The sequence below is a fragment of the Camelus ferus genome, chromosome 13 (genome assembly GCF_009834535.1).
Source record: "Camelus ferus isolate YT-003-E chromosome 13, BCGSAC_Cfer_1.0, whole genome shotgun sequence".
In the NCBI taxonomy this organism is placed as follows: domain Eukaryota; kingdom Metazoa; phylum Chordata; class Mammalia; order Artiodactyla; family Camelidae; genus Camelus; species Camelus ferus.
Window position 1 is genome coordinate 67,643,650 of NC_045708.1, and position 15,228 is coordinate 67,658,877.

At 43.8% G+C, this 15,228-nt stretch overlaps 1 protein-coding gene across 1 annotated transcript; it reads right to left on the reverse strand.

Moving 5' to 3' along the window:
• Positions 1-1,794: 1,794 nt before the first annotated feature.
• LOC102522718 (guanylate-binding protein 4) lies at positions 1,795-14,810 on the reverse strand. Its single transcript, XM_032494661.1, has 8 exons — positions 14,655-14,810; positions 9,244-9,344; positions 8,830-8,978; positions 7,236-7,481; positions 6,030-6,310; positions 4,603-4,812; positions 2,372-2,470; positions 1,795-2,028 (listed from the first exon to the last, which is right to left on the reverse strand). Exons 1-8 carry the CDS (start codon positions 14,808-14,810, stop codon positions 1,795-1,797), a joined length of 1,476 nt encoding a protein of 491 aa, XP_032350552.1.
• Positions 14,811-15,228: the final 418 nt, after the last annotated feature.

Consider the following 15,228-nt stretch of genomic DNA (forward strand, 5'->3'; position numbering starts at 1 on the left):
GCATTCTCCCTGGTGGAGATCAAACACCACTGGATTCCTGGAACCCTTGCCCGCCAGTGTCATGGCAAACCAAGAATTTCTGGCCCATCTGAGAGCTGACACATGTACTCGGTAATTTTACTTTGTGCATATTTTAGAGTGAGTGAAGGTTTTTTTTTTTTTTAACATTCTTTTTATTGAGTTATAATCATTTTGAATTTTGTGTCAAATTCCAGTGTAGAGCACAATTTCTCAGTTATACAAGGCATACATATATTCATGGTTACTTTTTTTTTCGCTGTGAGGTACCACAAGGTCATGTATCTGTTTCCCTGTGCTGTACAGTATAATATTTTTCATCTCTTCTGCACAGAGAGTCAGTGAAATTAAACACTTTTACTCTCTTCACATATTTTGGCTGATTTTAAAAAATGTGTTTGTCGCTCTCTCCTCACTGAGTCATAAGGGCTTGTTATAGTTTAAAGAGGTGACCTCCATGCTGGTATCACTGACAGTGAACGTACGTCCTCTTAGTGATTGTTGTTTTGCTTTTCTTAAAGCTTTTCTATAATTCATCATTGTCTTACAGCTTCTTTTAGATGTCTTCAAATTAACTAATTCAATCCATTTTTTTGTTCTTTTTGACACCAAGCCCTGGTAATCACTTCGGTACCTCTTTGGTAATCATTTTTTGTGTTTAAATTTTCCTTGAACAAAACTACCATGACAAATATATTTTAAATGAGCTACACTGTTACTCTATTCAAACATAAGAAATTTTCCAAAATATACTTAAGAGGAATTCTAAGACCTTTTAGAAGTCTCACTGAGCATTTTCAGCCTGAAACCAGCTACATTTTAATGCCCAGGAACACGGTAAATAATGCAAAGCTCGCTGCAACACGGGCCACTGTCGACTTGTTTCTGGTTCTTCCAATGTTTTCTTTTATTTAGTTTATTTATTTGAGTAATTAATGTCTTAGCTTTCTTTTTAAATCCATCTCTAAGTAGTTCTCTTTGCATCTGTGAAAAGGAGAGAAAACACCCACTTGAAAACACACAGGTGTCAGCGTTGTGTGTCTAACAGCTGCGGCAGCAAAGCACGTGTGTCTGTTTCTCAGTCCCTGAGATATTTTCTGATGTTTGGCCAATATTTGCAAACGTTTGGACCAGGGCAGGGTTTACAGCTTCCCACGATCCCTCAACACCATGTCACTGGGTGGGGAGGGTTGGGCCCATGTCAGGCCTGAGAACTGTCTCAGTCATGTGCTCCAAGCCTAAGAATGCACTTCGGGAGGGAATGTAGGTGAATTGCAGTTACTTCCTATTGCCCAGGGGTAAGACGACCACACGTATGTCACAGATAATGGCAACTGTTAACTCTCTTTGGAACACTGGCCACCGAAGACCAGTTTGGGACAAAGAATGCATTGACTCAAGCTGTGTAATATAAGTCAGGTGGATCTGGAAACAAAGGCTGCAAATTGTAGAGCTTTCAGCCTCCAGCCCTTCCAACAAGGCACAATCTGGTACTTTCAGGAGCAGGTCTATTTCACACCTCTGATGGTTGTACTGAAAGTCCTAAGAACTACAGGGCTGAAGTCCTGTTCACTTGGGGGCAAGTGAGACCCTATAGTCACCACAAATAGCAGCCTAGGAACCCAGGTCATGTAATTTGGACCCTGTGAAACCTAAGACTACAGGAAGTGCTGAGTCTTACAGATATAAGCCTCCGGCTTGCCCAACATCTCTTTGATGTTACAATGGATTTCCCTCTGGGATTTGACTTTAGGTAGAATTTATGCTCCTTTCTTCCTAAGGAGTTGGGGTATCATCCATCAGGTGCTTCCCACGCCCCTCCAGACCTACCTTCAGCTTGTGCTCCAACACCCTCTCCTGCTGTCTCAGAAGGTCTTCTCTCTCCCTATCCATCTTCTCTTCCAGCTGCGCTATATTCTCCTTCATGCTTCGCTCCTGCATCTCCAGTTTTTGCTGTTGCTCATTCAGTTTCTCCTTTAGCAATTCTTGCTCCCTTTCAGCAGCCTCCTTCTGGGCACGTTCAAATATTTCATAGCAATTTTCAAGAAGGAAGAAATATCAGTTATGCAGAACTGTACCCTCCTGAGCTCAGCCACTAAAGAGACTTTAAAATGGCAGGAGGGAATCGGAACACGCCTTCTATCCAAATCAGGAAGACATGTTCAGCATGGGATGGAAAGGCACTGATCAGAGGTACATGAATTCCAACCTCCCGGAGTTGCCTTCAGACATATAAGAGAGCTCCCACAGAAGGAAAAGAAGTACCTGGTGTTAGGACATGTTTTCTGTCACACCAAAGAGCATCACAGGAACCACATTCCCGTCTGTGGGCTCATCCCTGCCCCGTATCGGCCATGGCATTCTCCCCATCAGTGAGGGCTTTGTCTGCTTGCAGGATGGCTTCCTCCACTCCTGCTTGGGACTGCAGGAAGCTGTGAAGGACCTCATTTGCCTGAGGAAGCAGCAAGAAGCAAGGATTTGTCAGGCAGCCAAGATCTAGTCTATTGCAGGGGAAATTTTAGTTCAGTAAAACTACAGATCGGACCCCGTGAAATCTTCATCTTTCAAAGGATCCCACAGTGTCACAGATGTCAGGATCATGTGCAGCTCTACAACCATCCTCCATTGTCTGCAACCACAGCACCTGCCCTCATTTTCCTTCTGAATAATGCTCATCTAATCTTTCTTTATTATAATCCCATTTTTTTTAACTTCAACTTGTACATTCTGTCTCCTCTTCCAGGAAGCTTTCCTGAGATTTATTCTGAGCTCTGAATGGCTGCTGAGTACATGCAGCTGCCCCACCAGCTCTACCACTTGAGGGCGATGTGATCGCAGGCAGATTACATTTTCATGCATCATTTTCTCAATTTGATAATAAGGATGACAGCGGTACCAACATCATTGTTCTGATTCCTACATTGATTGTCTAGGCAACTTAGCAAAGCAGAAAGAACCTGAGATCACCTCCTCTCACAGGCCAATCAAAACACAACTATTTGCAGAACAACCATCCACAAAAAGACCAGAACCTATCAGAAAATATCTCATACAACTGAAAGCACAAAGAAGGAAACACAAGGTTGTAGGTAAGAGGTGTGGAGCTTCAATGTAGACAAATCCTTCCCCTGGGTGGATTATTCACAACTGGGAGAATAATGAGACCTGCAGACTTTCTCCCAGAGGAGCGAGGGGTCTAAACCTCAACTGGGATCCCCAATAAGAGGTCTAGCCCAAGGAGAATCACAGAGGGAAGGCCAGTGGGGCTCACTTCCAGGAGTCCCAGAAGGATAATGGAAATAAGGACTGCTCTCTTTTGTTTGCTTGTACATTGCTTTTGTTTTGATTGGTAACAGGTTTTTTAAAATGCTTTAATTATTTATTTATTTTTGAGGGGTGTCACTGGGTTTACTTATTTATTTAGCTTTCAAGGTGGTACTGGGGATCGAACTCAGGAACTTGTGAAGTCTAAGCATGTGCTCCACCGCTTGAGCTCTGTCCTCTTCCCCTTGAGCTGTATCCTTCCCCCAAGACTCTACCCTTAAAGGGCACACACAGAACCTCAAACGGGCCTGGACCAGGGATCCGGGACCCAGGGACTGGGACCCAGGGCCTAGGACCCAGGACCAAGGGCAGAAGCGGTAATTTGAGGAGCCAGGATCAGATCTACTTTCAGATTCTGGAGAGTGTCCCAGAGAGGCATAGGGCACCTGCAGCTCACCCAGGGACAGGGACACTGGTGGCCCCCTTTGGGGAGCTCCTTCTACCTTGTGGACATCTTGCTGGCAATCACCATTTTGGAATTTTCTCTCCAGCATTTTAGCCCCAAGATCCAGCACCACCCTGACCCAATGGTCTGCAGGTGACAGTGCTGGGATGCCTGAGGGCAAGCACCTAGCTCAGCATGGACACAGCCCCACCCATCAGCAGACAGGCTACCTTAGGGCCTCCTGAGCCCACAGCCACCTCTACACGGGATCCTGACCAAGCCCCTCACACCAGTGTACAGGACTTCACCTGAAGCACCCAGGGCACTGCCCTACAGCCAGAGAACCCTGGACCAGCTCCACCCAATTTTGGGAAGACACCAGCCACAACAAAGCCTCAGTCTTTTACCCTGCAGACCCAGCCCCCCACCAGCAGGCCCGATTCTGCCAGAACACTAGGCTCAGGCTCTGCCCAATGAGCAGGTCAACATAAGCTTCAGGACACCCCAGACTCAGCAACAAAATGTGTCAGGAATGGGATCTAACCAACAGTGGCCCAACGCATGCTCTGGGACCAATGGGTCCTGCAGCCACATCTGGGACCTGGTTTTGTCCTCTGGGTTGGCTGGCATTAGCCCTGGGACCTGGCCTCCCCCACCAGTGGGTGGCCAACATCCCAGGGTCTTCTGGAGCCTTACTTCCCTCACCAGCAAACCTATACTAAAATCCCCCAGGGCTCCACAGTCAGCCTCCTGGTGACCTGGTCCAAAGCACCAGATAGTGGCCTCTGCACAAGGCAGGACATGGAAACCACATGAATCAGAACAGAACCTCTGACTCCAATCTGCCATTCTTTTCCCACCCCATTACTCCTCACCTTGACCCCTCTCCCAGGCACCAGCATATAGCCCTGTTCCAGCTTGTCCCTTGTTTCTAAGTAGAGCTTGTGTCCTCCAGGAGCAAAGAAAGTTCCTTCCTTAAAACCTTCCATCAAGGGCTCTGAAAGCTTCTGAAGCTCAGCCTGACAGTATTTGACAGAGACCTCTTCATTCTGCACCAAGATTTCTTCCTTTTTTTGGATGGTGACCTGCCAGGGAAATGTGGGGAAATCCGATAAAAAGAACCCGTTAGAAAGGAAACTCCAACTGCATTCCTTTAGAAGAAGCAGTCTGACAGCATCTGGGCACATTAGACACAGAATAATACACATGGAGTCAGGAAACTAGTTGTAGCCCCATTTCTGACCAGCTCTCTGTGTGCCTTGTGGGAAGTCTCTGAACCCCTCTGGGCTCAGACTCCACACCTGTGAAATGATCGATTTGGCATTGTGATGTCCATGATTCCCTTAACTGTAGTAGGACTAACAGTCAGCCATTCACCCACAACAAAAATGAAATATTCATTATGAGTTAAAGTAGAGTTTCTTCTGAAAACTTGGGAGCTATGGATTAAAATATATACTTAGCAAGTCACTTGCCTATTAATGAATTAACCACAAACTAACCAGAGATCTGAACTCTTCATGGATTATTTTTTCATTGAGGATTTGTGTGTGTGAAAATATAGGAACAGGCTTTTTTGCATATAGTGATAAATTACAATTGAGCAGGCTTTGCCCTATGTGAACTAAGATAATTGTAACTTGTAGGATGGTCAAAAGTCAAACTTTCAGTAAAGGTGACTATGGCAAGGAGAATTGTGATCTCCAAGTATTGTCCCCACTGGTGTCCACACTCTGCAGAGTCCCGAGACTTGTGAATACAATGAACACTCATCCCGTGTTTAAATTATGTTACACGGCACAGGCTGACTGTATGAAATGGAGATTACCTGAGTGGACATTACCTAATCACAGGCCCTTTCAAAGATGTTTTCTCCCAGTTGGTAGCAGAAGAGGAAGTCAGAGAGATCAGAAAAGAGATGGCTGCAATGCACCATGGCTGGGTTGAAGATGAAGGGTTGTTCCCCGCAGCCTCCATGTGAGGACCAAGCCCTCGTCTCCAGCCACAGTGCACTGAGAAAAACACCCATGTGCCCTGGGCTGGGAGTTGACCTGAAGAAACGGAAACCACTAAATATGTGTTGGTTTACACTGCTAAGCAGAGGGGAATTCATGTTTCACAGTCCAAAATAAAAGCCCATCTTTTAGAAAAAATGATGGGCTGTAGCCAACAGATCTTGTCAGTCATAAGAATCTAAACTAATGTTATGATGAGTAGAACATGAGCCATGGGGACAAAAGAGGGAGTCTGGGATTATTTCAGAAGAACAGACTCAGGAAGGAGACCTTCTAAAGTACGTTACCACAAGCTTCTTCTGGAACTCCCGCTTGTCATCCTTGAAGGAGTGCCTCATGAAGACAGCGATGGCTTCCCTCTTGCAGGCCGTGTGCACCTCCAGCAACCCCTGCAGCGTGTCCATGGGGAGGGACATGCACTGGGCCATCTGCTCACAGTAGTTGGTGGCTGCCTTCTCCATGGCCGCTGAGTTCTCACGCTCCGCCAGAGTCATCACTGCATCCTCCAAACAAGGAACTGCCCCACTGTTGATGGTGTCCACATAGGCCACCACCAACATCCCAAGCCCTGAGGGACACAGGATATTTAGTGCAGCAGAGACAGTTCTTACTGGTTTATTCTTTGGGATTTTTTTTAACTTTAGAAGTCTGCATTCTAAAAATCACTAGGCTTTGAATGAATATATTTTTCTTTCACTTTCTTCTCATCTTCATCTTGTCTTCAGCCTTGTCTCCTCCTTCTCTTTCTTCCATGAATCCTCTTCTTTATAATAACATCACTGTGTCTCCTACTCACTCCAACTTATGATTCTCAAATGCATCACATTATAATATTAGGTGAAAGATCTCAAACAATATATTCAAGGGTCTCGAAGAACATCCTTTCCCAGTTTAGTAGAATAAATAAAACTAATTAAACACATACATAATGTACACAGTTTGTGGGCGCTATTTGTAATGAAAGTGTGATCCCCATGTAAAAGTGTCATCAAGAATTTCAGGACAGTGGTAGAAATACTAAACCAAGCAGGGCCCATCTCAGAACAGGGCCCCGTGTGACTGCCCAGGGGCACATGCATGAAGCCAGCACTGGACATGAGACTGAGTATGCATCTCTCTCTCACTCAGTGAGTCTACATGGTTCATGAAATGGTATTTGTTTCCTCATTCATGCAAATTCACAGAACATCTTGTGTATCACTACTTCCAACACTTATCCCATCAGACATCTCATCAATGTGCATTTTTCCTAACTTTACAGATGCCTGTCCTTATACTATTACTGTAATAATATTATGAGAGTTGACAGGCTTCAACAACATTTATGTAGGAAAATTTTAGTGAAGAAGCATGCATTTCAGTGTGTGGCATGAACATCTACTTTCCCACATTACATACAGAAGGAAACACAATTGCTGACAAACCCACAGTGCGCTCACAGCTCCATCACACACCCTGACCCACGGAGGGAGAGGCTGCAATGAAAGACTCACCTCCCCCAGTGACCGTGACTCCCTCCTCTAGGGTCTTGGATTTTGCATGGGTGAAGACATAGGTACAGAAATCTTTGCACTGCATCTGAAAACTCTCATCCAGTTGGTCATCTGGCACATCCTCCATATGGACTAATAGTTTTCTGGAGGTGACAGGCCAGTCAAAGACAAAGCATTTCCGTTTTGGAAAGAAACTCCTGATCATCTCTCTGGGCATGTTGGAATGTTGGACTTGGGGATCCTTGCCTGCAGAAGTGGAGAAAGAGCAAACACTGAAGGAACAGCCTTCAGGTCAGGGGGTGAGGACTTTCATTTCCAGGGAGATTTGCATCCCTGTGGCTCCCCTGCCTGTAAATCTCCTTTTATTGAATCATGCAAATTGAACTTATGCTAATCTACCCTGGGCATGGAAACCTCCCTCCCTGTTTTTAATTTTCTTTTGTCTTGTTTTTGGTACAGAGCTAAGAGTGTAAGAAGTACTTCTGAACAAGGAGAGGATCTGTTCCAAATGAAAAAACTTATGATTATTTTCCTTAGTTCTTGCATGATGTGCAGCGGAACAACTCGTTATTAGAATTTTCTACAAAGATACATTAATACAAAACTTGTCAGAAATGTATATCTGACATGACAGACCCTGAGACAGAGAGGAAATGTGGGCGGTAAATTAACATCATGGTCAGGATATATATGACCTTGCTGGGAAGATCACATGTGGAGAGCAGATAATACTCAGGACAGTAAATGAACAGCTTTATAAAATCAGAGTCAAAAAATACACATGGTGTAAATATACTTGGAAATGGCTTCAGTGTACACCCTCTCATGGTGAGACTAGCTTACGTGAAGCTTAGACCTCAGCAGTCCTCTGCATTATTTTATATTGGATGTGACATTATTATACAGAGCATGTCTGGGCATATGACAGCAGTTCAATAAATGTTTATTGAAAGGATGAATAAATGATTAAATACACCAAATGCTTATTGCTTTTGGGTACCACCATTATCCTCTCTGTTAAATATAAGTTGAGAAATTAATTTATTATATCACGTGTCGGGCAAGGCACTAGAATGAAGTGTGATGTTATGAGAAATAGGAAAAAAGACATTGGACAGTCTTCCTGGAAGAACATGGCTATGCTCTTTCTGAACTTTTCAGTGTACAAACAGCCTGTCTATGAGGGATGTGGCTACATGGGCAAGTACAATATACAGGGCAAAGGTTAATTCAAAGATTAGTTCTTGTGTTTACCTTGTGATTCTGTATTTACCAATTTCGGTATTGATGAGCTATTTTGCACAGGAAAGGAGAAGCACTTCATATGGAACATAAATGTGTGAGCCTCGGTTTTTCACGGCATCAAGTTTCCTGAAATCATTTGGTCTAACACTGGTTTCTAAATTTCCTCTGTGAACTTAAACTCTGACCACTGGGGTTTTTCCACAAGAATAATGACTGGAGCCATGACATTTGTCATTCACCCAGCACAAGTCCAATCTCAAATAAAGACTGAGGTCACATGCTGGGTGGCAGGGCTCTGCACACCCCATGACCTCCTGACCCCCCCAGCAGCCTGGCCAGGCTCTGATACCTGGAATCAACCTCAAGGCATTCTCCAGGTACTCATCTTCAGTAATGGGGTGTCCATCAAACTCCAGCTCCAGCATGAAATCTCGCACAGTCCACACGAAGTCTGGAAAGAAACTCACAAAATCAGCTGAGTCCTCTCCATCATCAGAGCTGCATGGGGATTTTGTCCTGATCAGATTATTGAGTTCGGTCACATAGCTGGGATCTTAGCTAAGGAATGAGAGGTGCCCCGCAACACAATTTCCAGATTGCTCCACAAAACAAGTTTTATCAGCATTCCTCTCTGCCCCATTTCCCCTTGTCCTCAGCCATGAGAACGGAGTCATGGGAAAGGTGAAGCAGCCTCAGTGGCCATTTCCACCAACTCAGTGAACTGGACCCAGGGCTTCCGATCTGGGAAGGATACTGCAGCTACTCCAGGGCCTGGTGGTTGATGGTGCTCATGCTGTTGTAAACAAAGCAGCTGCTCAGAAGCACGGCCAGTGTGAAGGTCCACAAATCGCTCTTGGAGTCATCCTAGAAAGCAGTGGGGTCCCCACACCTCATTCTCTCATTCGCTTGGTCATTTTCTGTCAGCTGTACCGTAACTCAACATGACGGCAAATGACATAAACTTCAAAACAATGCTAAACCCAAACCTTTCTTATGATGATGTGTTCCCCTCTCAGGGCCTCAGTTGCATTAGCTTTTAGCAGAACGGAATGACACCGTAAATGTCTGTCACGTGTTTAATACACTGCCTGGCACATAGAATCAAAGCAATAAGGGAACAATGTTGGTTTTGCCAATTTCTCTTGATTATGGGCTGCATTAGGGACACAAATGCCACTTACCTAAACTCATCAGCTGTTCATTGTGTGTCTAGAAAACACCAGATACTGCATTTGCTTGTGTTGCTATAAAGCTCCACAATACACTCCCTAGCACCAGTGACATGGCTTTCTAGAGGGGCCGATACATGTGCAAACGTATAAATGTATCCAAGATGATAAACTGCCTGGAGTGGATCCACATATACTCATGTGAATGACAAAGATGGAATGAAAAAAATAAAATAAAATAAAGACCAAAGAAATGTACTCTGAATTCAGAGCCAGAAGTCCTTATGTCTGTCAGAGATGGGATGGCATTCAGATGAAAATAACTGGGCTTTATAGAACTGACAGGACGTGGGTTTGTGGAGAGAAAGGGCAGGTGCAGATGGAAGGACTGGGAAAAGTGAATCAGTACTGCCAGGAACTGCAATCCCACAGAGGAATCACAGGGCTAATTTATTTGTCTGAAATGGTGCTCATGGTGGTGCTAGGAGATGTTGAGGCTGAAAACGAGATGAGAGCAAGTCCTGAGTGGCCTTGGAAGGGAGTCAGATCCTATCACGACATGTAGTGAGGGCAGCAGGTGTTCGTTTGCTATCAGTTTACAATTTGCTATGTTCTGGTTCCTTGACAAATGCAATGAGGTAAGAATAAGAAGGTTATGCAAACTACGGACTATTAGGAACTGTAAATCATTTTTGGTTGACAACGAGGTGAGTCTTGAATATTTAAAACTGAATGTTTAAATTCAGAATGTCTGAATTCATATCACAGCTCTTTTCTGCATTAATGAAAGCTAACGGTTCATGGCCACTAAATTTGACATAGACCCAGACTAATATAAAGGGGAAAAGATGACTGCAAGCAGGACTGTAAAACCAGAACTTCTACAATTACCCCATGTCAAGTGTTTTTGGGGGTCCGAGCACACTGTTTATAGACGTCATTGATGAATCTCTCCTCACAGCCCAAATGCTTGGACTAAAATTTTCACGAATGACCTTGATGTGGCTGAACCTTTTCTGGAGATAATTGAAATAGCGTATTTCACTGAAACCCTATTTTCCAGAGTTCTTCCTGTAAACCCTTTAGCCACACACATCTTAAATTTTAGATTTCCTTGGTCGCATGGGTTACACCTTCCAGCAGTCTGTGTACCCAAACCTGAGGAGCAGGTATAGGTTCTCAATTTTGGTACCCATGGTTCCCTGTACTGATAATTCTGTATATTTCTTATCTCCCCAATAAAGCCCTGGGTCCAGACCTCACTCACGGCTATGTCTGTGGCACTGAACACAAAGCCCTGGAATTCTGATGCCCAGTAAGTCTTTGCTTAATTGGATCTTTGACCACAGTGTAAAAAGTAGTATCTCTCAATAATTCTCAAAATACTTAATCTATTAAAGAATATATTCAAGGGATGAGAATTTAGCCTCATTATTCAACATTGGGTTTGCAGTATATAGGAATATATCATCAAATTTAAATTGAGATGGGAAATAAAATGTAAGTGGAAGGGCAGGGTAGAGCTCAGTGGTAGAGTATGTGCTTAGCATGCAGGGGGGCCTGCGGTCGAGATCACTAGTACCTGTATTGAAAGGAAAAAAAATCCAATTGCCTCCCTCCAAAACAAATCTAAAATAACTTAAAATATAAGTGGACTATCAAGAGCAAAGATTTTCTTCTTTAACTTTTCCACATCACCCAGGCCCTCGGTGTCCAGAAGGACTAGGGTGTGGCTCTCCTTGGAGGGGTGGGGCACACACCACATCCAGATGCCTTTCGTTTCAGACCTCACTGTGGAGCCCAGAGAGAAACTTTCAAAGGAAGGGAAGAAATCAGTGCGCAGTGACAGCAGACGGGCCAGGCTGAGCACAGCTTACCTTGGCTACCACTGCCTGCACGTGAAAGCCTTTCTGAAAGGGAGGTTCCTCCATTTCAGCAAGAACAGCAAATCCAACATCTGTACCTCTTCAGAACCACCTCAAGAAACAATTCCTGTCACTTGTTCACCTCCTACCATTAATGGCTCAAACTGTCACATTCTGAGATTAATGTAAACTCTATTAACCCTTCTATTTTTATCTGACACCGAAGAGCTGCCTTCCTCCACTTTCTGATGGAGATGAACCAGTGAGAAGTAGCAGCAGGTGCCTGGCTTTTCTTCCACCCGGGTGACCCACAGTGTCCCAAGGCCTCTGCTCCTCTCTCTTCGTCACATATCCTTTCATTTAGTTCCGCCCAGTAGCTCTGGTCTTTGGCACATTCTGGTTCCACTCACTGCCTCTCCCCTCAGGCTGCAGAAGTTACAATGGCTGCCTGGCTGTTGCTCTGGCCACTCCCTGGGTGCCTCCACCTTCTTCAACATTTCACTCTTCCTTGCTGGTGCTCGTGTAGCTGTCTCGCCACTAAGCATCCTCAGTTACCCTTTAAGTGGATCATCGGTGCCTTTCCAGCACCTGGACTGATATGTCAGCTTTGCTAGATTCTTTTTCTTCCCCTTTATTTCTGGATTTTCCTCCTTTCTGTTTTCTCCTGAAAAGCGATGAGTTATTTGTTCATTGACTCAGGATATAATAGAAGGGAAAGCAGAAAAGAATTTTTCATCTATTTTGCAAAGCCTTAAACCCACAGGGAGATATGTGAAGTGTATGCCTGACATGCTGCTGGTAATATATCTTGTCCAAGATTTATAGCATCTGTCATCTACCAATGCTGCCTTCACCTGAGAACAGAAATGGATGTGATGACACACTGAGGGGAGTGCTGTCTGAATGGCTCAGTCCTTCAGTTTCCACACATGGTGTGCTCTGCACGGAGGGGCTATAACACCTGAGATGATACGCACTATTCTACATGATAATCATACTTGACTGCTTGCTGATCAATGCAGAGCAACCTGACCTTCCCCAGGAGAAAAGACAAGTTGTACCTGGCGCTCATCACCGTCAGTAACACAGGTAAGGACCAGACAGAAGTCATCACAAGGAGACAGTGGTGACCTGCTTCAGCTCACCCTCTTTGATTGGGCATAAATGTGTGTGTGTGTGTGTGTGTATGTGTATGTGTGTGTGTGTGTGTGTGTTGCTCTTCCTGTGATATGACTGGTGTGGTGGTCCACAGTTCAGGTGATTAAAACATAACTTGTGTAGGGATATACTTCATAAGGGAAATCACTCCCTTATTGCCAGATATTATCTCAAATAGAATAAAAAAGACATTGTTGAAACTCCTTGACTGGTATATTTTTCTTAGAGTTCTCAAATCTTGAATCCACCAAAAGAAAAAAAAAAGAAGAAAATTATGTTCAGCCTGGGAAGGAAAACTCCTTGATTCGTGGTCAAGAGTTCCTCTAAAAGAAAGACAAGGATTTTGAGTTTTGTTTGAAACCAATGAGAGATTGCAAAGCAAGAAGGAGAGAAGAATGGAAAAAACTAGAGAGAGAGAAATAGACATAGAGTCTGAGAGAGACAATGAGACATTCCCGAGATCCTTTGTGTTTAGTGAACTGATGTCCTATCCCCTAATCCTGAGAGGCACATAGCCACAGAAGAGGACATTATGAAAGAAATGGTGAATGTTTCTTTCAGACAGAAATGCTCAACAGGATGTAGGCAGATGGTCCTACAGATCAATAAGAAACAAGTAGGCAACTTGGTAGGAAAAACCCCAACTTCTTGAGATAGGAAATGTAAATCACAAATAACTGTGTGACTAGGTGCTCAAATTTAATTGTATTGAGGCAAAAAGCATGCGACTACACACACACCACATCAACAAAACTTAAAAGTGTTTTACCAATTTCATGAAAATGTGAAGAATTCTAAATTACTTCTAAAAAGTATATACATTGAATATAAGCTTAAAAGTTTGTTCAATACCATCTAGAAAGGCTGAAGACAGAAAGACTCCTTGACTCAGCAAGTCCACATCTGGGCACATCACACAAAGAAGCTGTGCACATGGGCACCAGGACACAGAGACAAGAACTCTCATGACAGCACCATTCATGAAGCAGCAGAGCTGCACATGACACAAAAGCCCATCAGCACCAGTGGGTGAATACACCGTGGTGCCCTCTGACAACTGCATGCTCTTCAATCAGTGAAAATAATTATAACACATATGATGAACTAGATCAACTTTGTAAACATCTCAGCGAGATTATGAAGCAAGATCCTAATTTATACCAGCTTGTAACTTCCTATACCATGTCCAAGCTACATTTCAGAAACTTATAGGTAGATTGTAAACTCATGTTTACACAGGAAGCATGAAAGAATACAGCACAAAAATCAAAACATCATTTAGCTGTAGTTAGGGTTTGAGGCACGTGACATGGGCTTCTGTGGGTTGTTGATGTTTTATTTCTTGAACTGAGCAGTGACTCAATAGATAATCCCTTTGCTTTATTGACTTTATTTTATGTATATAATATATACATATAATTATGCCCTCTTCTGTATGTGTTCTAGTTCATATATTAGTAAATACTATACAGAGAAAAAGAAAGTATAATTTATGAAAGTTTTCCTGTGAAATAAAGCCATAAAAAGGGGTAGTAGCCCCACTGAGATTTGGGATGCAGGGATTTTGCTGTCCGTTCTTCCTTCCATTCCTTTAAAAAAAAAAAGTACATATTGAATAGTGTTTGTGTGCTGCTAGAAATGCCCCTTTGGTTTAGGACAAAAGTGATGAAGGAGAAAAGAAGAGAATAATGATTGCAGATGAGCCTCTGAGCAGATGGCAGTGGATGGGATCAGGACTAAGGAGGTGGTTGGTTTGACATGTGTGGGAATTCTCTGTTAATGGACAAAAGAGTAAATTTCATGAAAAGAAGGGGATGAAGTTATAAATTTGTGGTGAGAGTTTGAAGTCCCCTTCAGTGGGAGGGGTTAGGCTCTTCCTGAGCTGGACCCTGGAGGAGAATGCTCAGCACCTGCATTATCTCTGTTACCAGACACACGGCCCTGAGCAGCCCTGAACAGCACTCACCATGGTTCTATCCCACCAGGCGGTTCATCAAGTAGGACATTCCCATCCGATATGGCCCTACAAAGGCCGCCACCACCACAGGCTGAGATATCTGGTCGAGAATCTTCAGTGCATTTGGATTTACTGTCATCTGGCTGTTCTGTCTTTCCACCAGACAGACGGGGTTCATCATGCTGGGTCCAGATGCCATGGGAAGCTGTAACCTAGAGCAACGTTTCAGTAAAACACAGCTCACCTCTCATGGTCACACAAGTCACGTGCACGTGAGCTTTTTGCTTGTGGAACTTATATCAATTTTCTATGTTTTGTATGTTTTCAATAATAACTACTAGTCTACTGTGCCAAGGCCGGATACAGGTAGCTTATGAGCGCTCTATTAGTTATACTCAAATGAACCCTAGAACAACCTTGCCAACATGACGCACACAGTGAATAGGATGAGAAAACAAGCCACTGATGATGGAGACCTGACACGTCTTTGAGGTTTTTTATAATATTATCTGATGGGTATAGGTAATCAGGTTTACTTATTTAATTGTTGTAGGAGGTACTGGGGATTGTACCCAGGACCTCGGACATGCTAAGCCTGC